The sequence below is a fragment of the Prionailurus bengalensis genome, chromosome C2 (assembly GCF_016509475.1).
Source record: "Prionailurus bengalensis isolate Pbe53 chromosome C2, Fcat_Pben_1.1_paternal_pri, whole genome shotgun sequence".
Classification (NCBI taxonomy): Eukaryota; Metazoa; Chordata; class Mammalia; order Carnivora; family Felidae; genus Prionailurus; species Prionailurus bengalensis.
Window position 1 is genome coordinate 84452045 of NC_057350.1, and position 22146 is coordinate 84474190.

The 22146-nt window shown below is 41.0% G+C and overlaps 1 protein-coding gene across 1 annotated transcript in view; it reads left to right on the plus strand.

Annotated features, from left to right (window-relative positions):
- The window catches only part of MCF2L2 (MCF.2 cell line derived transforming sequence-like 2), a 267297-nt gene that overhangs the window by 108699 nt on the left and 136452 nt on the right, over positions 1-22146 (plus strand). Inside the window, exons 6-10 of the mRNA XM_043594796.1 lie at positions 1069-1185; positions 5412-5561; positions 13828-13952; positions 14555-14669; positions 15387-15506. Coding sequence (XP_043450731.1) covers positions 1069-1185; positions 5412-5561; positions 13828-13952; positions 14555-14669; positions 15387-15506 — 627 coding nt within the window. The remainder of the gene's footprint in view (positions 1-1068; positions 1186-5411; positions 5562-13827; positions 13953-14554; positions 14670-15386; positions 15507-22146) is intronic.

Below are 22146 nucleotides of genomic sequence, written 5' to 3' on the forward strand. Positions count from 1 at the left end.
CATTCTTCACGGGAGGCATCAGTGTAGTAAATCTTTTTAATGCATACTTCTCAATAGGTCCTGTATTTTAATTTTATTTTGATATTCACCAGCCTACCCCTTATTGGGCTTCTCATTGCAGAATTTTAGGTCTCAATACGGCACTTGATTTTGTGGCTGAAGAGTAGCCTTTAGCTTGGGAACTTTTGACAAAACTTCACCTAGAGTAAGACCCGACTTCTAAGTAGCTTAAAACTGAGTTCCCTGAGCCAAGTCACCATTTTGTCACAGGTTGTACAACCCTTTGGTATTCCTCACCTAAAGGGGATTAAATATAAAAGGGCTATAAAATGTTTCTCTGCTGCTACTAGGAATTTATACAAAGGATGCAGGAGTGCTAATTCATGGGGGCACATGTAACCCAATGTTTATAGCCCCCCTATCAACAATAGCCAAAGTATGGAAAAAGCCCAAATGTCCATCAACTGATGAATGGATAAAGAATACATGGTTTATAAATACAATGGAGTATTACTCAGCAATCAAAAAGAATGAAATGTTGCCATTTGCAACAATGTGGATGGAACTGGAGAGTATTATGCTAAGTGAAATAAGGCAGTCAGAGAAAGACAGATACCATATGTTTTCACTCAAATGTAGAATTTGAGAAACCTAAAAGAAGACCATGAGGGAAGGGAATGGAAAAAAATAGTTACAGAGAGGAGGCAATTAATAAGAGACTCTTAACTATAGAGAACAAACTGAGGGTTGATGGGGGGAGGCGGTGGGGAGGGAAAATGGGTGATGGGCATTGAGAAGGGCACTCATTGGGATGAGCCCTGGGTGTTGTATGTAAGTGGTGAATCACGGGAATCTACTCCCAAAGCCAGGAGCACACTGTATATACTGTATGTTAGCTAACTTGAGAGTAAATTATATTTAAAAAAATGTTTCTCTGCTCTTTGTATTAACTCTTTGTGTGTTAAATTCCTGGTCAGGCAAAGTTCAAGTACTGTTTAAATAACAACAGAATCTAGATGAGCTACTGTTTAATTATCTGTGAGGAATATATTGATTTTTCCCCTATAGATCATTATGTTAAACTCTGTCTCTGACCTTCATGGCTACATTGACAAAAGCCAACTGACAGAAGACTTAGGGGGAACTTTGGAATATCGCCATAGTCAGTGGATAAATCATCGAACTGTAAGTACCAACTTATGTGCCCTTTTTATTGTTTTTCCTTATTTTCCAGTAGGCAGGGCAGTTAAAGTTGGGCAGTCATTGCCCATGACTATCTAAGATACAGAAGGTTGGTTTTTCTAAGCCACAGGTAGGGGAGAAAAGGGGGTGGAAGGGAAAAGGCTGGGCTTGTCCTGCTGACTACCTTCACCTCACTTCATCATCTGGCATGGGGGATTGGGGGAACTTGATTTAGAATGCACCTGGGGAGAATGCAAAATACGAGCACCATGCTAAAGCGGAGAAGTTAATTTGCTTGGTCAGGGATGGGTCTCAGACATTAGTGTTCCACACAACTCCCCAGATGATTCTACTGTATATACAGATCAAAATCCACCAAGTCAGAAGGAGCTGTATTTGACTATTGTCACAATTATTTACTGTCTGACTTTGGGACAGTTATTAAACCTCTTTCAGCTTGTTTTCTCCCTGTTAAAATGGAACTAACAGTGGTTTTCAGCTGGGGGCGATCTGAGACTTTTTTTGTAGTCATAACTTGGGAGGAAGTGTATTACTGGCATCTAGTGGGTAGGAGCCAGGTATGCCGTGAAACCTCTTATAATGCATGAGACAGACTCCAACAAAGAATTGTCCAGCCCAAATGTCAATAGTGCCAGTGATGAGAAACCTCAGACTGCCTGAAAGTGTAACATGAGACCAGGTGATGTAATGTGTGTGAAAGCACGTGACATGTAGTATTTTACTTGTCACTCTACTCACTCATAGCAAGGGTTATCATGCTAAACTAGAAGGGTCAGTCATGTCAAGAACAAAGTGGGATTGAAACTCAAATAATAAGTGTTTCTGTATAAATTCCCCTTTCCCCACTCTTCTAGCCCCTAGCCCCTTGAAAAGACTGGGTTTTCTGAGCCAAGTCAGAAGCTTCCTTCACCACCCCAGTGACAACTGGCAGTGTCAGCCCACCTCTCTGTGTATCTGGTCACTTTGGAAGCATGTTGCCCAATATTTAACCAATGAACACCTGAACTACATTTAATTTGGAAGAAGAATTCACTCTCCTTTAGAGTGTAAAGCTTTGTGATTTTTTTAAAGGAAATTTTAAGAACTAAACAAAAATAGATTTCTAGCAACACATTATATATGCAATATTTATTGCATTTCTAGCAACGCATTTATTTCAAAGCTACGGATTCTGATCCTTCCCTCACTTCTTTGTATGCCATGTAATTCTAAGGAAGACATGACCCTTCCCAAAACCTAAAGAACCTGGGCAAGAACCTTTTAAATTTCTCATGAGTTTTACCACAGTAACTGTGGCTCCTAGAGAATCTCAGGAATTAAAAAAAGGAATGGTGACATTCTTCACAAACATATTATTCTAAATAGGTCTAAATATAAAAGATACGGAGGGAAGCTTATGTAGAATATCACACACAAATAAGTGTGATCAGGGTCATCCTATGTTGCAATTTCATTAAACCATATGAAAAGTGGAACTGGAGTGCTTCTAGGCTTCATTTCTTCACTTCCTAGGACTTTATTACATTACTTTAGTAATCAAAAGAAGTTAGTGTCCCACCCAGCCTTACTGCCTAGCTAGCTCTCCCTTTTCCTCTGATTTCTCTACCAATTCTTTGTTTTATTATGTTCTTCATGTTTTTTCCAAGTTGCCTCAGATCTTTTCTGATATAACAAAAGTTTGCAGCAAATAAAGAAAAAACACAAATGCCCCTTGATGTCAAAGACTAGAATACTTCTCTACGAACTTAGAGAGGTAAAGAAGACTGAACCATGAACATAGATTATTTAAAGACATAGCATGAGCAGACATGTGCACACACTTTCCCACCCCAAGCCCAGTTTGTATCCATGGTTAGTGTGTGTGCATGTGTTAAATATATTGTGGTGAACTTTAAAAAATACAGATCTTTTTTGGGGGAACAGTGTACTTTCTGGTTGTCGGATCATTGAGACTCATTAGAACTGAAAAGAACCTTAAAGATCATTCATTTCAATTACCTTATTTTATAGGTAAGGAAACTGACCTTCAAAGTAAAGAAGTGACTTATCCAAGGTTATACAGTTGAGTAGTGGTAGAGCCAAGACGAAGGCTAAGCTCTTTTTCATCACCCCATCAGTATCAGGTCTTTTGTACCATTTCCAAGGTGATTGTTTGCTAATCAGATACCTGGAATCAAGTTAATTTGTTAACAGACTCTCCATAGGAAACACCTGGATTTCCTCTATTTCCTGTATTTTCCTCTATTTCATCTGTAGGCCTGGCACCTGACTCTCAGAGTTGTTACTGTTATTATTATTACATTTGCAAGGTACTGGGCTGTGCCCAAGTCCTTTCACATTTGCTATTCCTTTGATCCTCAAAAAAACCCCTGCAAAAACAGAGCAACCATTATTCCCATTTTTCGGATGAGGACACTAGGACTCAGAGTAATACCTGGCTTACTTAAGATCACACAGTTAGAGATCAGAATCTGAACTCTAATTCAAGTCTGAAACTCCAAAAGCCAAGATTTTTTTGTTGGTTTAATTTTAAATCTAGTTTTGTGAAATCTAGTTTTTATTGCTAAGAGGTGGTGTAGCATATAGTGCTTAAGATGGCTGGCTCTGGGTTCAATTCCAGTTCTGCCACTAATTTTTTATATGACTTTGGGGAAGTTACTTAACCTGAATTCACCTTAGTTTCCTTGTCTATAGATTGTGGTGATAATAGTAACCTATTTGAGATGCATTACAAGAGGTAGTGCATATAAAGCAAAATATTTAATATATTTTCTTATAAGTCCTCTGATAAATTGGATTTTTATATGTTATTCATTATAGGCTATTGGTGAATGGCATTGAGAGAGTATCTTACACAGATATTAGGTTATGTAAAAGTAATAATACTTTGATGTGCTTGAAAGATTTTCATAAAAGTTAGTGGTTGTCTGAATTTCCAGGCCAAAAGAACTGTGATGTTCAAGATTGCAACTGTATAAATACTTGTGCTAATAGGGGAGATTCCACCAACAACAATAGGGGAGACTTATTACAGATAAGGAAACTGACCTTCAAAGTAAAGAAGTGACTTATTCAAGGTTATACAGTTGATGGTGTGTGCCTGGTTGGCTCTGGTAGAACATGCGACTTTAGATCTCAGGGTCATGAGTTTGACCCCCACATTGGGTGTAGAGCTTACCTAAAAAAATGGTTAAAGGACAAAGACTTCAGTTTCAGACAGTAGGCGGGGGTGTGCTATGCTCCGGAAGCCTTATAGCTCCAGCCTCAGCTCTGGCCTCTGGTGCAGAAAAGGGCCACCTCATGTCTGGCACATTCTTTATGATGAGCATCTGGGTTTTCAGAAATGTTCTCTGATGATATAAGATCAGAGGTAATTTTTTCCCAAGTGAAAATTAGGTTAGACCTCTTTGCTACTATCAGTTATCCATCTAGCAGCTGTTTATGGGCCACCTATTATGTGACAGGCATAGTACCATTTGCTGGGGTAACAGAGATGAATTGCGCTTGCCCTTCAAGGGCAAAGTTGTCTCAGGAGCAGAGGGAAGTGGGCATAGTAGAACCCATCTGGCTGAGTAGAATGATTTGTGGGATTCTTAAAAGTCACTTACTTTCAACTAAATCTGCTGATGATCAGCATCACTTTTTCTAGGTTAGGCCACATGTTTACTGCTAAACTGTACTGAGTAAAATGCAGATATCTCACCTGGGATATGAGGTGTGAAGTTACTCATCAGTTAGTAGGTATTCATTTAATGGCAGAATAGTGTCCTTAGTGAAAGGTCAATTTTTATAAAGAAGTGACAGCAGAGGTCCCCAACGCCTTATCACATGTGATAAAAGTAACTCTCTGAAAGGTCACTAGCGACTTACCTAATCACTACATCCATCTTCTCCCTTGGGGTCAAACTTGCTTCCCAAACTTAGTGACCTTAGTTGAATCCTGCCTTCTTTCCTTCCTTACTGCCCAAGCAATACTACCTTGGGCAATTCACTTGACCTGTTGGAGCTTCAGTTCCCTCTTCTATAAAATGGAGATAAAATACCTTCCATTCTGGATTGTTGAGATGATAGACAAATGTATAGCACCAAGTACAATGCATGGCCCGTTGCAGGTACTCAGGAAATGGCAGCTAGTTGTACTGTCCTTCTATTCAGAGAGCATATTGATGAATGTTAAGCTGTCCTCATTGTTATGTCTGACCTTCCAGGCCATTGAAAACTTTGCCGTGACATTGAAGACCACTGCCCAGATGCTCCAGATGTTTGGGGCCTGCCTAGCCACAACAGAGCTGCCCAGGGGCGTGCTGTCCACTGAAGACCTCCTCATGTCCCACACAGGGCAGCGGGACAAGCTGCAGGTGAGTGGCCAGTGGCCTTGGAGAGAGCCAGGAGCAGAATTAAAAGTGAAGTCCTCTTCTTCCCCCTTTTCTGGTGACTTGGCAGCAGTTGATCATCTTAAATCTTCTAGATAGGCAGTATGTAAAGAGGAAAACCTCTTGAGACTGGTCCATGAATGTAAAAGGATTGTAATTAAGACCTGTGAGAAGCAGCCCTGTAAAGGGAAACTCATTCCACCATGTGAGACAGGTGTGTGAACCTCCTTTCAAGTGCAGCACCCCTATGATCTGTTTGGGACAGAGCAAGATATGATGGATATGACTGCAGTGAATGAAAGAGGGGTGGCAATTGTCTTTTGAGGCATAAGCTTTCCTGAGCCTATTGTGAGGTTTTGGGGCAAACTAATAACTAATAACTTTGGGGCAAACTATTGCTTCACTTTCTCAGGGATGTATCTTTTTATTTGGGGAGTAGTTTGAGAAAGAAGACATGGAAGGTGCTCTGAACTGGGTTTAAGGAGAAGCACCTATTAACTATTCATAAAATCATGTCAGAGCCTGCTAAGAATGGAGGCTGGTAGATTCTTTCAGGTCATGCAGTAAAGGGAGGTGTCTTCCTGGGGCTTATAGGAAGGGTTTCAGCTCTTTTCTACTTCCAGAAGCATAAATGGACCAAACCCATCATTTCACCAGAAGACCAGAACACCATTGGGCAGCAAACTGGGGATTAGAAGGTCAATGCATCTTAGCATTACATGTATTCTTGCTGCATGGAGCTTGAGAAGAGCTGACCTCTTTTATTTGTGGCCCAAAATTTACAAAAACACTTTGCTAGGTGGTTGATTTGCTCATTTAGCCAGCATTATTGACCACCTACCACTACATGTAGGCAAAACAAACCAAAAAAGTGCGAACTTAAGGAACACATAGTTGAGTTAGGGGAGTCTCAGGGTCTAGCGGTTAAGGCAAATTAATTCTTCCATGTGTCAGGGAGCACTATTAAATTCTCTTTGGAAGGAGCTGGATATCCAAAAAAGAGTTCAAAATATACTTTCCACATTACTCTGAATAATTAAAAGATCTGGTTTGAAACTGTGAAAACCTGAAAACATCCTAGAACTTTTCCCTGGAAATGTCTCTGATGACCTTGACAAGCACGCACAACCTAGCACACCCTTCCTGTTCCCGTGTGTGCTTTTTACACCTGGATGGAAACTTAGGGCACATCTTCAGAGCACGTGCAGGCAGGTGTCCCAGGCTCTTTTGCATATTGGATCCTTCTCCGAGGAGAGCTTCTACTTCCTAAGTAAGGGTGACTTTGACAGGCTATGAGCTGTCTCTCAGTTTACAAACAGTATGCTGGCACTCACCCTGCTGTCACTAGGACCATGTCTGTGCAAAGAGGAAATTCACTGAAATTCTATGGACTTCTATGGATGTTCCCAGAAGTGTGTCCCTGAACTCTTTCTGTAGCCTGAGTGCTGACAGTAAAAAAAATTAAATACCCCAAATGATTAAGGAGGTTTTCTCTTCATGGGAATGAAAACTCCTTAAGCCCTTTGGACCATGTGACAACTGGATATCCATGTGAAAAAGAAGGAAATTGGATGCTTACCTCACCTTGTCCACAAAAATTAACTCAAAATTGGTCAGGGAACTAAATATAAGTTCCAAAATTATAAAACTCTTAGGAGAAAATATAGATGTAATTTTTTATGACCTTACATTAGGCTATGGTTTCTTAGATACCACACCAAAAGCACAAACACCTAAAGAAAATAAATAAAGTAGACATCACCAAAATTAAGAACTTTTGTGCTTCAAAGGACACTATCAAAAAGGTGAAAAGACAACCCGCAGAATGGGAAAAAATATCTACAAATCATGTATCTGATGAGAGTCTAATATCCAGAATATATAAACAACTCTTGGAGTACCTGGGTGGCTCAGTTGGTTGAGCACCTGACTGGCTCAGGTTGTGATCTCACAGTTCTTGAGTTCCAGCTCCGCATGGGGTTTGCTGCTGTCAGCAGGGAGCCTGCTTTGGATCCTCTGTCCTCTTCTTTCTCTGCCCCTCCCCCACTTGCTCTTTCTCTCTCTCTCTCAAAAATAAATAAAACATTTTTTAAAAAATTAAAAAAATAAACAACTCTTACAACTCAACCTTTATAAAAAGACAAATAACCCAATTAAAAAATGGGCAAAGTAGGGGTGCCTGGGTGACTCAGTTGGTTAAGGGTCCGACTTCAACTCAGGTGGCTCAGGTCATGATTTTATGGTTGGTGAGTTCGAGCCCTGTGTCAGGCTCTGTGCTGACAGCTCAGAACCTGGAGCCTGCTTTGGATTCTGTGTCTTCCTCTCTCTCTGCCCCTCCCCTGTGTGAGCTCTGTCTCTCTCTCTCAAAAATAAATAAGCTTTAAAAAAATGGGCAAAGGATTAGAACAGGCATTAAACAGATAAATGGTTATTAAGCACATGAAGACATGTGCAACGTCATATAATGTTAGGGAAATGCAAATCAAAACTGCAGTGATATACCCACTAGAGTGGCACTAATTAAAAAGGTGGGCCATAATAAGTGTTGATGAGGATATGAGGGAATTGGAACCCTCATACATTGCTTGTGGGAATGGAAACTGTCTGGTAGGTCCTCAAAAAGTTAAACATAAAGTTACCATATGACCCAGAAATTCTACTTCTACATATGTACATAAGAGATTTGAAAACATGTTTTATATAAAAAGTTACACATAAATGTTCATAGCAGCATAACACCCCAAAAGTGGAAGCAACCCACGTGTCAATAAGCTGATGAGGGGATAAAAAAATGTGGTATATCCATACAATGGAATGTTACTCAGCCATAGAAAGGAAGTACCGATACATGCTTTAATATGTATGAACTTTGAAATAATTACGCAGAGTGAAAGAAGCAGACACAAAAAGCAACATATTGTACAATTCTACCTATATGAAATGTCCAGAATAGGTAAATATGGAGAGAAAGGTAGATTAGTGGTTTCCAGGGTCTGGAAAGAGGGAGAAATGGAGAGTGATTGATAATAGGTATGGGGTTTCTTTTTGAGGGTGACAAAAGTGTTCTGGGGAGAAAACATGGACTTGTATGCATTGAAAGGGTGAGTTTTACAGGTGCCTGGATGGCTCAGTGGTTGGGCATCTGACTCTTGACTTTGGCTCGGGTCATGATCTCACAGTTCAGAAGATCAAGCCTGGCTTCAGGCTCTGCGCTGATGGTGCAGAGCCTGCTTGGGATTCTCTTTTTCTGCCCCTCCCCTGCTCGCGTGCACGCGCACGCTCTCTCTCTCAAAATAAATAAATAAAACTTAAAAGAAAGTGAGTTTTATGGTACTATACGAATAATATCTCGATTTTTAAAAAAAGAAAAAGATCTGGGGCGCCTGGCTGGCTCAGTTGATTAAGCGTCCAACTTCGGTTCAGGTCGTGATCTCACTGTTTGTGGGTTCAAGCCCTGTGTCGTGCTCTGTGCTGACAGCTTGGAGCCTGGAGCCTGCTTCGGATTCTGTGTTTCATTCTCTCTTTGCCGCTCCCCCACTTGTGCTCTGTCTCTCAAAAATAAATAAATGTAAAAAAGAAATTAAAAAAAAAAAGAAACGAAGAAAGAAAAATATCTTTAGGCCTAAAATAATAATAAAATAACCATGAACCCTATACAGGTACGTGCTTTTCATACTGTTTATGATAGCCCTACAGACATTCTTTCTTAGCAAAACAGCTCTTCCTGTTGTCTAATTCCATGTTGGTTTTGGAAGCAGTTCACAGAGGCAGGCAGTCTTCCTTCTGAGTCCCAAAGGAGGTGATTCTCACCTCTTTGAAGGTCTTATTTTGGGGCAGAAACCCCAGGGCCTTGGCCTTATACTCTCAGATACTTAAGTCAACTGACACACTTTACCATGTGTCCAGGTAAATAGGGTAAGACTCTCATATTTTGTTGTTGTTGTTGTTAAAATAAGAAATCCAACAGGGCCATAGTCCTTTTTCTCATCATGCAGGAGGAAAGTGCCAGTGGTCCTTTGATTATGTGATAGAGCATTCTTCTACAAATATGAATACTGTTTAGCATTTAGTATTTGTTCCATTCAGAATTTATCCAATTGTGTATTCAGAGATGACAATTCTATCAGCATTTCCAAGGTTACAAATAATCAAGAAGATAATCAGAGTAATAAGTGATTTTTTGTAGGCCCTAAAAATAATTTACAGTCTTAGGAGTTTTTAAAGACCCCTTTGTTCAAATTCTACTTGCAGAGAATATGTTAAAAATGCATAGGCACAGAGGTCTTGATTTTGCACAGGAAGATGAAATTGCTATTCTTATGAATGTTTTCAGTGTTAATGCCTTAACAAATCAGGGTTTTGAACTAGTTTTATACCACAAGAAGATATCTCTCAGTATCTGCTGAGGAAAGGGGATATATCATCTCTTTTACGGACTTCTTTTTTCTCAATTATGAGGACTTGCATTTTAAAGGCCACATTCTAGAATTCATTATTCAGCATTATAAAAAAAACCCAGCATGGTAGAGCTAACGTGTAGTGGCAGAAATGGGGTAATAAAAGCTAAGTAAGGAGTCTAAAGTATTAGTCATTCATATAATCTCTGGGCTCTGATTCATCCTTTAACTTCCTCCCCCACCTCCACCCCCAGCCCATGACACAGCCAAACACAGCACCTGGCATGAATAGTAGTGCTTTCAAATGTATTTTGACAGACTGACTGACTGACTGACTGAATGAATGTCTACATTTAGGCTTACCCTTGTCATAGGAAAGAATTCTCCCGAGAAAATTTAAATTCCTTTGAGCCTGAAGCAGTCTGCTTGCCCTATTAAGTGGGTCTTTTGAACCAACTGCTTGTTTCCATAATAGTGGAATTGTAATGATAAGTACACACTGGGACAGCCATACCAGTTGTTAAATATTTATGTTCCACAAGTGCCCAACTTTACCTCTCTGGCCCATTTCCTAGGACCCATGAGACCTCCTTATGTTTCTGGCATCAAAAGGGGTTAACACGTGGACAGCAGTTGGCCTCAGCAATGCTTCAGTATTATATCTGACATCTGTGCTGATTGGTCAATGACTGCTCTAAACAGTTATTAAATATTTTGAATTGTTACTACTATGGACAAGGGAAAACTCCATTTTTGTCCTGGGCAACTTACCTTTTCACTTTCCAAGTATCATAGTTCCTCAATCTTTCCCTGTGTATTTATGGCAGATTTTTGTAACCCTGCTAAAGCTAACCCTGCTAGGCCATATATGGCCTAGTCCCAAAGCAGTAACCAGTCATAATTTTTCCTTGTATATATATATATATATATATATATATATATATATATATATATATAGTTTTTGATACTGTGAAGGGGATACACAGTGAATGACATCGCTTGCTCAGACCCACGTTCTCTCTCTCACACGCTTCCTCACACTCTGCACTTCTTTGGGTATATCTGTGTCCCAAGTTTCCCCTTCCAAAAAGTCTCCTTCTGCCCCAGCAATATGCCTCTACTTCTCTGGCCCCTCCACCCTTCCTCCCAACTCTACACACACACACACACACACACACACACACACAATTTAATGGTAATGCCAGAATCCTGCTGGAATTCTGGAATCTCAAGGACATTTAAGAAACTGAGAAAAGCCAAGACTCTTTTTAGAAGGTAGGAAGAGTGAAAGGTAAGAGCACTTGCTAATGAGTGCTTCCCGCCCCCCCTTCCCCTATCATATCCTATTTGTCCTTATTCATTTGCAACCTAATTTCTTTTAGACTATTATTAATTCATCCAACCTACAAATATTTAATGAGCATTGGTGAAATAAGAAGAAATGAGGGCTGATACCTGAGAGTGGAAAAGAAGGGATGTGTCTAGTTCCCATGCAGGAGTACCAGCTGAGACAGTGACTTGGGGCATTACCTGGAGTGGACAGAGCCACAGGGGGTGTCCAAAGAACGTGGGCCAGATCAGAAAAGTCAAATGTGTCATCAGCCAAATCCAGGGACAAGTTTGAGGCTTCGACAGCAGAAGCCTGCAAGGGGATGAATAATACAGTGATATTGGAGACCAGGAGCAAAGGCATGAGGGTGAGCAAGCCAGTACTTGTGTGTGAATAGGGTGGAGAAGTATAAAACTCCTCCCACAGGGAACGAGCCCCATACTATGTGAAGGCTGGAGGTGGCTAGGCCTGGAGGAGAGATTCAGGGTTCATGTGCATACAAGATGTGTTTTTGTAACTATGGGCCTATTTTATTGCTCAGGGCACAGTAACCAGCATCCTGTGTGAACCATGCACCAAGCACCCAACTCCTAGAAGCAAAGTTCTCTGCCCGGCTCTGTCCCTTTGACTTATTTTGTGGTTAGCACTCAGGGCATTGACAGAAATGACTTGTGGTGTGTGATTAGAGGATTAGAGCTGTTGTATTTGGCAGGAGATAACCTGACATCTTCTCCAATTACAAAGCCCAAAGTCCCATGTAACAGGAGCAGAATAGAGTTGCCTTGGAAGTATGACTCTTTCCATATCAACCCGAAGTTGCTGCCTATCTACACCAAACTTCAGTAGTTGAGCAAGGCCACACTTTGGGGACAGGTAGAAGAAGAAGCAGGAGTCTATTGACAATACCAGATGAAGTTTTTTTCCTGCTTTTCTATCAATTATTACATTATTATTTCGTGGCAGTGTCTAGCTTATTCAGTATCTGTCTTTTTCTTATTTCTGGTCTCTGCCTTGGATTAGAACCAGATTTTGTTAATTTGTTAATAAATTTAAAATTATTAATTAATTAATATAAATAATTAAATATTAATTAAAATTATTGTTTTATTACTTTTACTTTAAACATACAACAGCAGCCTGAGATACCCACAAAATTTAAGTGTTGTTGCTTTGGAGAGGAAAAGTGGATGAGTAGAGGACAAAAGACTTATTTTTTCCAGTATATACCCTTTCGTATATTTTGGATTTTGTAACATGTATATGTATTACCTGTTAAAAATGAGTTAATAACCATATGATCCAATAATACCACTACTGTGTATTTACCCAAAGATAACAAAAATACTAATTCAAAAAGATACATGCACCCCTATGTTTATTCTAGCATAGTTTACAAAGTCAAATTAAGGAAACAGCCCCAGTGTCCATGGATAGATGAATGTATAAAGAAGATGTGATACACACACACACACACACACACACACACACACACACACACAATAGAATACTACTCAGCCATAACAAGGAATGAAATCTTGCCATTTTGCAATAACATGGATAGATCTAGAGGGTATGATGCCAAGAGAAATAAATCAGTCAGAGAAAGACAAATGCCATATGCTTTCATTTATGTGTGGAATTTGAGAAACAAAACAAAAAAAAGAGACAAACCAAAAAGCTGTTTTTTTTCAGTATATGAAGTTTATTGTCAAATTGGTTTCCATACAACACCCAGTGCTCATCCCAAAAGGTGCCCTCCTCAGTACCCATCACCCACCCTCCCCTCCCTCCCACCCCCCCTCAACCCTCAGTTTGTTCTCAGTTTTTAAGAGTCTCTTATGCTTTGGCTCTCTTCCACTCTAACCTCTTTTTTTTTTTCCCTTCCCCTCCCCCATGGGTTTCTGTTAAGTTTCTCAGGATCCACATAAGAGTGAAAACATATGGTATCTGTCTTTCTCTGTATGGCTTATTTCACTTAGCATCACACTCTCCAGTTCCATCCATGTTGCTACAAAGGGCCATATTTCATTCTTTCTCATTGCCACGTAGTACTCCATTGTGTATATAAACCACAATTTCTTTATCCATTCATCAGTTGATGGACATTTAGGCTCTTTCCATAATTTGGCTATTGTTGAGAGTGCTGCAAAAAGCTGACTCTTAACTGTATAGAACAAACAGATGATTACCAGAGGGGAGGTAGGTAGGGGGATGGGAGAAATAGGTAAAGAGGATTAAGAGTACCCTTACCATGATGAGCACTGAGTAATGTATAGAACTCTTGAATCACTATATTGTACACTTGAAACTAATATAATACTTTATGTTAACTATCCTGGAATTAAAATTGAAAAAACGAAAATAAATAAGTTAATTAATTTTTAAAAGCTGCAGCTCAACTTCTTTAGCATTTAATTTCCTAAATGAAAGATATACCTGATCTGCCATTCTCTTCACCTCAAATCTACCAAGAATTTGCTTTTGTTAGTTTCTTCTAAGACAAACTATATTTTCCTTTCTCTAGGATGAGCTGAAATTACTTGGAAAGCAAGGGGCCACACTGCTGTCATGCATTCAAGAACCAGCAACCAAAAGTCCCACCAGAAAACTCAATCCCAATCAGCTAGAGAATGTAGCAACCATGGAAAGGTGAGTGAGAGAAGAGAGGATATGTAGAACTCAATGATCAGAAATAACCAAAAACAGATTGGTACAGTTACTACTGGATCTTGCTGGAGTCAGGAAAGAATAATATTTGAGACAACAAAGGCAAAAAGATGGTATCCATCTACAGAGATCTTTTTGTAAGAATGCTGTCCACCCCCCCTGCCCCCGCCGCACTTTGTGCTATAACTTTCATCCCAGGATTTCAAGGGAGATGGTAGTGTTTATTTATCTTTATTTCTAAATAACAGTTCGTTGGGTGCTGTACTTTACACACCTATTGTCTCACCAGTAGAAAACGAAAGGCACATAGGTAAGGTTACCTAGGGACACATTTGAAAGCACAGCAGCTGCATCTGAAGTGAAGTTTCTGCTCCGTTCTGAGGGTATCCCTGATTGAAAAATGGAAAATGTGGGAGCCAGATGAATCATGAAAAAGTCATAGGTGACAGACATATGTATAATAAGGAGATTCCCACAATTAATATCACTGACTGGAAACATAGGGGCTATCTACATAAGCCTACATGGACTCATGTGGAAATGGACACTAACCACAATATCACTTTCTCATTCTTTCTTGACAGGTTATTACTTCAATTGGATGAGACAGAAAAAGCCTTTAATCAGTTTTGGTCCGAGCATCACTTGAAGCTTAGTCAATGCCTACAACTACAACACTTTGAGCACAATTTTCATGAGGTGTTATTTTCTTGTGTAATAGAACTTCCTTTCATGGTTCAGTGACTTTTGGTTCTCTCTTCCCCCTTGGACTATGGATATTGAGTGTCCTCACTAACCCAGCCCCCTCCTTATATTCTTGCTTCCTCATTGATCATTCTCTTCTTCCTTTTTCAGTGGGGTAGCAATGTTCTAGAATCCCATTTTCCTGTTGACATACATGACATTTTGTGTATGGTTTATCTTCCTTTTTAAAAATGTTTATTTGTTTGTTTATTTATTTAGAGAATACAAGCAAGCAGGGGGAGGGGCTGAGAGAAGGGAGGAGGGGCAGAGAGAGGAAGAGAGAATCCCAAGAAGGCTCTGCACTGTCAGCATGGAGCCCAATGAGGAGCTCAAATCCACAAACCATGAGATTATGACTTGAGCCGAAACCAAGAGTCAGACATTTAACTAACTGAGTCACCCAGGCACCCCAAGGTTTATCTTTCTTTTTGATTGATAATCTGTAAAGGTGGTTTTACTATTTCATCTACATGTATCTCAACACCAAACTCCCCTTTCCATCCCTGCCCCAAGCTTAATCTAAAAGTTAATGAACTTAAAAAAAAATGTATATGTAGATACATAAAAGTCCTGAATCCTGTTTGGATTTTCAAGTTTTCTTCGAATATACAAACCTATACCTCCAGAGAGGTGCTCATGGCTTATTTCTGGATGTTCTAATGTGTCTTATAGGTTAAGCGTGCCCTGGACAATTTGTTGGCAGAGCAAGCAGAGTTTACAGACATCGGAGACAGTGTGATACGTGTGGAGCAACTTCTTAAGGAACACAAAAAACTGGAAGGAAAAGGCCAGGTTTGTTTTTTGCTGTTTTTATGGACTGGGAAGGAAATTGCTGAGGGCAGTGACAGATCATGTCCACTCATGATTGTTGGAAGGTCGCTGAAGGACACAGGAATGCCCAAATCCTACCTTTCCAGTCACCACACTGCCAGGTAGGGGGAGGGTTCCAGTAGACTTGCCTGCTGGTACAGAAGCAACGGGAGGAAAGGTCATAGTGGGCACATTATCTACTGGCAGGATGTAGGGGTGGGAGTTGGTGGTAAGGAGGGGAAACTTGAAAAGGGGAAACCAGAAAAAAAAAACCAACTAGTTTTATAACAAGCAGAATGGTGAGAAGGAGGAAATTGCTCCGCATCAGTTCTGCTGCTACACAGAGCTGGCAAAGCTTTCTCCTTTCAAATGCCCCAAAAGTTGTCAATATCAAACTTGTAAAAGAATATGTGTTTCACAATTCTCATACCAGCATTAGACAGTTTCCCAGATCTGCACACAAGTCAGCAGGTAGGAATGATTCTATTTCAAGTCCTTACAAATTTGGGTTATTACAAATTAAGAAAGCCGAGTCCTCTCTTTCCAGAGAAGTTCTTTTCTGCTATTCTTAAATTAGATTCTCTATATTTTTGTCTCTTGGGGACTATGTCCTTGATGATTAGCACTTCCTTTCTGAGCTAATCTATATGCATGTTTTCCAGATGGTAATTTTGTAATATTAGAGATTTGCTTCAAAAAGTGTGGTCCTCTGGCCAGTGCATAGATGTCACCTGAGTGAGAACTTGTTAGAAATATGGAATATAAGGCACGCCCCCCCACCTCAGAATCATAATCTGCATTTTAATAAGATTCCTAGGTGACTGACATGCACATTATAGTTAGAAACATACCCCTCCTGCCAAAGGAGAAGTAACAAATACAAACCAGGTTCACTCTGACCCTAAGAGCTATCAGTTGTGGATTCTGAGCTGGGGGTGCTTCTGCACATATGTGAATACATGGACCCACCTGTATACCCAGACTCTCACTCAGGAATCTCATCCTTCCCTGTGAGTACTCCTTCTGTTATCAGTGATCATTTGAAGCTAAACATTTTAGTGCTGTAGGCATGAGTGATCAGAAACATTTGTCAAGCAGTGGAAACATTGAATTTTGTGTGTGTAATGACTATCTCAGATTCCCCAAGACAGTCCCAATTTTATGTAATTTCAGTTCTTTTCAAGAGAACTCATTATTTTACTATGTATTTTCACTTATATACATTCATATATTAGGGGGAAAAAGCCTCACCAAGCTCAGTCCTTATATTTTGGGTTTGAAAAATATGGTCATAACATATATATGAATGAAAGTAGCTACTGACCTGAAGGAGTTCATTCATTACCAGGTATTCCTTATCCTAGGTTCCATGGATATGGTGGCAAACCAGGCAGTTAAGACCCTGCTCTCACTGAATTTACATTCTGCTGGGGAGAGAGAGAGAGAGAGAGAGAGACAGAGAGAGAGAGAGAGAGAGAGAGAGAGAGAGAGAGAGAGAGAGAGAAACAAGTAAAAAGTAATCAAATACTAATGTCAGATAATGACAAATGGTATGAAGAAAATAACAGGATATAAGTGACTGGCGGTGCTACTTTAGCCCAGGTAGTCAGGAAAGGTCTCTCTGAGAAAGTGTCCTTTGAACTGAGCTCTGGATAGCCTTGCAAAGATTTGGGGAATAGCATACAAGGCAGAGAAGTCTCAGTATGAAGCTTTTGAGGCAAGAATTAGGCTGATGAGTTCAAGGAATGTGTCTGGAACTTAGTGAGCCATAAAGGAACAAGGTGAGAGTGATGATGATGAGGATTGGGTTTTATTTCAGTGGAATCCATTGGAGGATAGTCTGGGTTGGGCTTTAAATCACTGCTGGGTTGGCTGGATCTGCATGACTGTAACCACTTTCTCTCTTCTGCCTACCTCCTTGGACTTGCAATCTTTGGTACATACTTTAGAGGCCGCTGATTAGAGCTAGGGAAGCATGGTCATGGGACACAGGAATGCTCTGTGAACCCATGATTCATCTTTCATGGGCAAAGTATCTGAACCAGGTAGACTAACCCACTGCAGATGACCTGCAGAGCCCAGGCACATTCGTTTTACCCATCCTGTGCCTTACTTATCCAGATTTTAACTTATTTTCCAAGGGATACAGTAGACCTATTTCTCTGCCTTTAGATGAACCAAAAAAGCTATCCTATCATAACCAGGACCTTTTTAACTGTCTTCCCTCAGACTTCTTTTTTTTTTTTTTCAACGTTTATTTATTTTGGGGACAGAGAGAGACAGAGCATGAACGGGGGAGGGGCAGAGAGAGAGGGAGACACAGAATCAGAAACAGGCTCCAGGCTCTGAGCTGTCAGCACAGAGCCCGACGCGGGGCTCGAACTCACGGACCGCGAGATCATGACCTGGCTGAAGTCGGACGCTTAACCGACTGCACCACCCGGGCGCCCCTATTCCCTCAGACTTCTAAGAGGCAGTGTTTCTTCAGATGATAAAGGCTTGGGTAGCCTTTCCATTTGTCCTGCAAAGTGTTAAAGGAACAAGGTGATGTCTGGCTAGTCTACCAAAACCTGCTTGGGTTTATCCTTCACTCAGTACTCAGGGGTCACCTTCCCTCCTGGCATAGCCACTCACTAATATCTGGGTTGTTGCCAACTTCCTTATTCTGTACAGTGATATCATCCTCATGGGTAACCTCTGAGCCAACTCACTGACCAGACTCCTGCCACGTGCTTACTGAACCGATTCTTTTACCTTTGTCTGGTTTGACAGTTTGGTAATCTTTTGAGTGCTCGTTTATAATTCTGAGAAACAGTGGTGGTTTCAGCCCCTACTCTTACTTCTTTAAAAGTAGAATTTACTCTAGGGTTTTGGCTGTAAGGCATGTCGGGGCACTTGGTGATGGGTCATCAGGGAGCAGACAAGGACAGGACAGGGGAACCAACCTGATTTCAGCCTTGACCTCTCCCCACACATCCAGGGGCCAGCAGTTACAGTACGTGTTCAAGAAGGCTTGGAACCCAGATCAGTAACCTTCTAGGGATATAAATCTAGCTGGAGGGGCATGGCTTTTTTTTTTAATGGAAATTTTCAAACACACACAAAAGTAGATCAACTAGTACAATGAACTCCCATGTGTACGCTCAGTTTGAACAGCCATTAACTTTCTGCCTTTCTTGTTTCATCTGGCCCACTTCTCCATATGTATATTCCATTCCTAGGCCATTATCTGTGGGTTCATTCTGGGTTCCTTGACACAGAGCATCACCCTTTCTCATCATTTTCTTTCACAGTAGACACTTTCATCTGTCATAGCAGTAGAATATGGGGAAAAATAAGCTGTTATTACAATAAGGGTTTCTGAATTATATGCTGCAACTTGACCATCTAGCATTCTGGAATTCTTGGCATCTCAAAGATGACAAGCTGGCTTGTGTTCAGAACACCAGATTTCAGCCATTTCTTTCTCATTATTTCTTTTACTTTGGTGGGTTTTCACTGGATTTTCTTCAGCAGAAGGTGTATAGACTAAAAAGCTGCAGTTTGTGTGTGTGTGGGGGGGTGGGTTACAGCAAAGTTCTTTGAAGGCACCTGAAGGATTTAACAGTCATGGCTGTGCAGCCATCATTTATAGCACATGCAAGGAGGCCAAGAGGGCTAGGAGGCGACAAGACACAGGCGTTGGAGCCAGACAGGAGTGGATTAAAATCTTTGCTCTAACAACCACCAGTTGTGTGCCCTTAGTCAAGTTTCTTAGTCTTTCCGAACACATCCCCTCATCTTATAAACTGTTAATAATCATTCCTGTTCCCTGTGAAGATGAAATGAGGTAGAGATTTCATAAGGATTGAGTGCCTGGAGAATAGTAGATGATCAGAACCTGGAAGCTATTATTATTACCCATTCATTTCAGTACAGTGATCTTCTAGCCATCCAGTGTGGCTCCTGAGCTGTATGTATGGATCTTTTCCCAAGGCCCATCTGGACCTCCTATTCACACCTCTCTTCCAACATCTCGGTGTTTTAAGAACAGTTCTGAAGGGTGAGATGCTGCATGCCAAGCAAAGGGCAGGCTGTGATCACTACAAAGCACTTGGGAAATTTCCTGTGGCGAAGTTTCCTAGGCCCAGAAAACTTGTGCTATTCTTTTTTTTTTTTTTAATTTTTAAACTGTTTATTTATTTTTGAGAGAGAGAGAGAGAGGGAGAGAGGCAGAGTGTGAGCAGGGAAGGGGCAGAGAGAGACAGACACAGAATCTGAAGCAGGCTCCAGGCCGTCAGCACAGAACCCAATGTGGGGCTGGAACTCACAAGTGAGGAGATCATGACCTGAGCTGAAGTCTGAGTCTTAACCGACTTAGCTACCCAGGCACCCCAAATTTGTGCTATTCATAATAAATTTGGCAGCTGGACTTTAAAAAAAAGGCAACAGACTTCCTTGCGAAGTTTTCACGTTTCTGTATTTGACTAGAATCAGACAGGTTGATAAACCCAATGAAAATCAGAATTTGATCAGCCAAATGAGGTCTCTAAGCCTAGGCAGAACAAATGCAGCCATTTTTCTGTGTGTGTTGGTCAGAACTAGATTCTGGAGCCAGACTGCTTGAGTTTGAAACCTGGCTCTTCTCTTTCCTACCTGGGTCACTTTGGACCATTTGTGCCTCTACTTCCCTTTTGTTAAACAGGGCCTATGTCAAAGGGTCTGTGGTAAGGAGTAAAAGAAACAGTCAACTTAAGCATTCAGAATAGTGCCTGGCCTATAGTAAGGTCTCCCTGAATATTAGCTATTTTCGTTAACGTCACAGAGGTAGTGGGGGCAAACTGTGCTACGGAATGTTTCCTATGTTCAACCTGCAGTGGCTGAGCAGTTCTAGTAAGAGTGTCTCATTCATTCTTCATTCATTTTGCAAATATTTGTTGATCTTCTACTACTATATACCAAGTGCTCTTCTAAGTTGTGAGGACACTACAGTGAGCAAAACAGTTAAAAATCACTGCCTGAGGAGTTAGCACTCTGACCTTTTCTATGCAGTGGTGACCATCTGGCCTTTGCTGGGCAGACCAAATGCACTGGGTATTTAAACCTGAGTTCTTTTATTTTATTTTTTTATTTTTTAAATTTTTTTTCAATGTTTATTTATTTTTGGGACAGAGAGAGACAGAGCGTGAACGGGGGAGGGGCAGAGAGAGAGGGAGACACAGAATTGGAAACAGGCTCCAGGCTCTGAGCCATCAGCCCAGAGCCTGACGCGGGGCTCGAACTCACGGACCGCGAGATCGTGACCTGGCTGAAGTCGGACGCTTAACCGACTGCGCCACCCAGGCGCCCCAAACCTGAGTTCTTTTAAATAGCTACTGCTTGATTTGTGTCACTTTATTCCCATATCATTACTCAGTTTTGTTTTGTACAACAATCATTTATTCCTAAGTACCTAATATGTTCCTCATGGCACGTTTTAGGCTAAATAAGAGCTGGTTCATGCTCACAAGGGTCTGCGGCATTAGCCCAGGCAATAGATCAGTGATCACAATATAGTGAAGTATGTGCTCTGATCAAGAAAGGCACAGAGTGTTATAGGAGCACAGAGGAGAGGCATCAAAATTAAATGGTGGAGTTAGAGAAAGCTTCATGGAGAAGGTGAACTCTGATGGGTGAGGTACAGTTAGCTCCAGAGGAGTGTAGGTGTATCAGGAGGTGAGTTGGGGGGGTGCGGGGTAGTGGTGAGGGAAGGATGGGGCTTTCTAGGCAGAGGGAGCAAGCAGAGAAGGCATGGAGGCCCAAAGCTGCCTGAATATTTGGAGAACTATGAACAGGTCATTAGTTGGGTTACAGTTGGGGGTGAGGAGATGGAGGAGGGAGAGGCACAGGCATGACCAGGTAATGAAAGGCCCTCTGCATTGCTTAGAAGTTTGAACTTTTCTCATGAAGACTGTGGGGATCCAGGGAAGGTTTTGAGGTGTTGCAGTGATGTAGACATGATGAGACGCTATAATAGAGTTGCTGTTTCATCAGAATTATGGAGCATGATTTGAAGGAGAGCCTGAAGGAAAACAAAGAGACCAGCTGTCCTGGTCAGAAAGCAGGAAGGCAAGAACAGACAGTTCTTGCCCTGGAGAAGGGCTCAGAATTCGACGAAGTTGTTAAGAAGGATATGGGTTCTGCAGAGTTTGGTGAATGACTGGCCCAGGAAAGGGGCAGTGTTTTTGAGACTGTTGAAACCATAAACCACTGTAAGTTGAGAGAGGGGCAGGGTCATCACCTGGAGTCATCATAACTCCTTGTGCTACTATAAAAAGTTAAACTAGGGCAAATGCATCTTACTGGAATGCTTAACGTAGTCACGAGGGTGCACATGGCCTGTCAGCTCCTGGAGACCTTTGGAAGCATGGAAGTCATCTGTGTTGACTCACGGGTCAATGTTTTTTCACACAATTCCAGCCAAGTATATCACTATATCTTCTAGTTCACTGGCTAATAACATTTTATTGATCAAATATTTATGAGGTGCTTCTAAGTGTTTTCATGGAACTTACGTATTGGTAGTGGTGGGTGGAGTATGAGAGAATCATATGTTAAAGTAAACAAAGAAGATACTTTCAGGTAGAGGTCAAGTGCTGTTAAA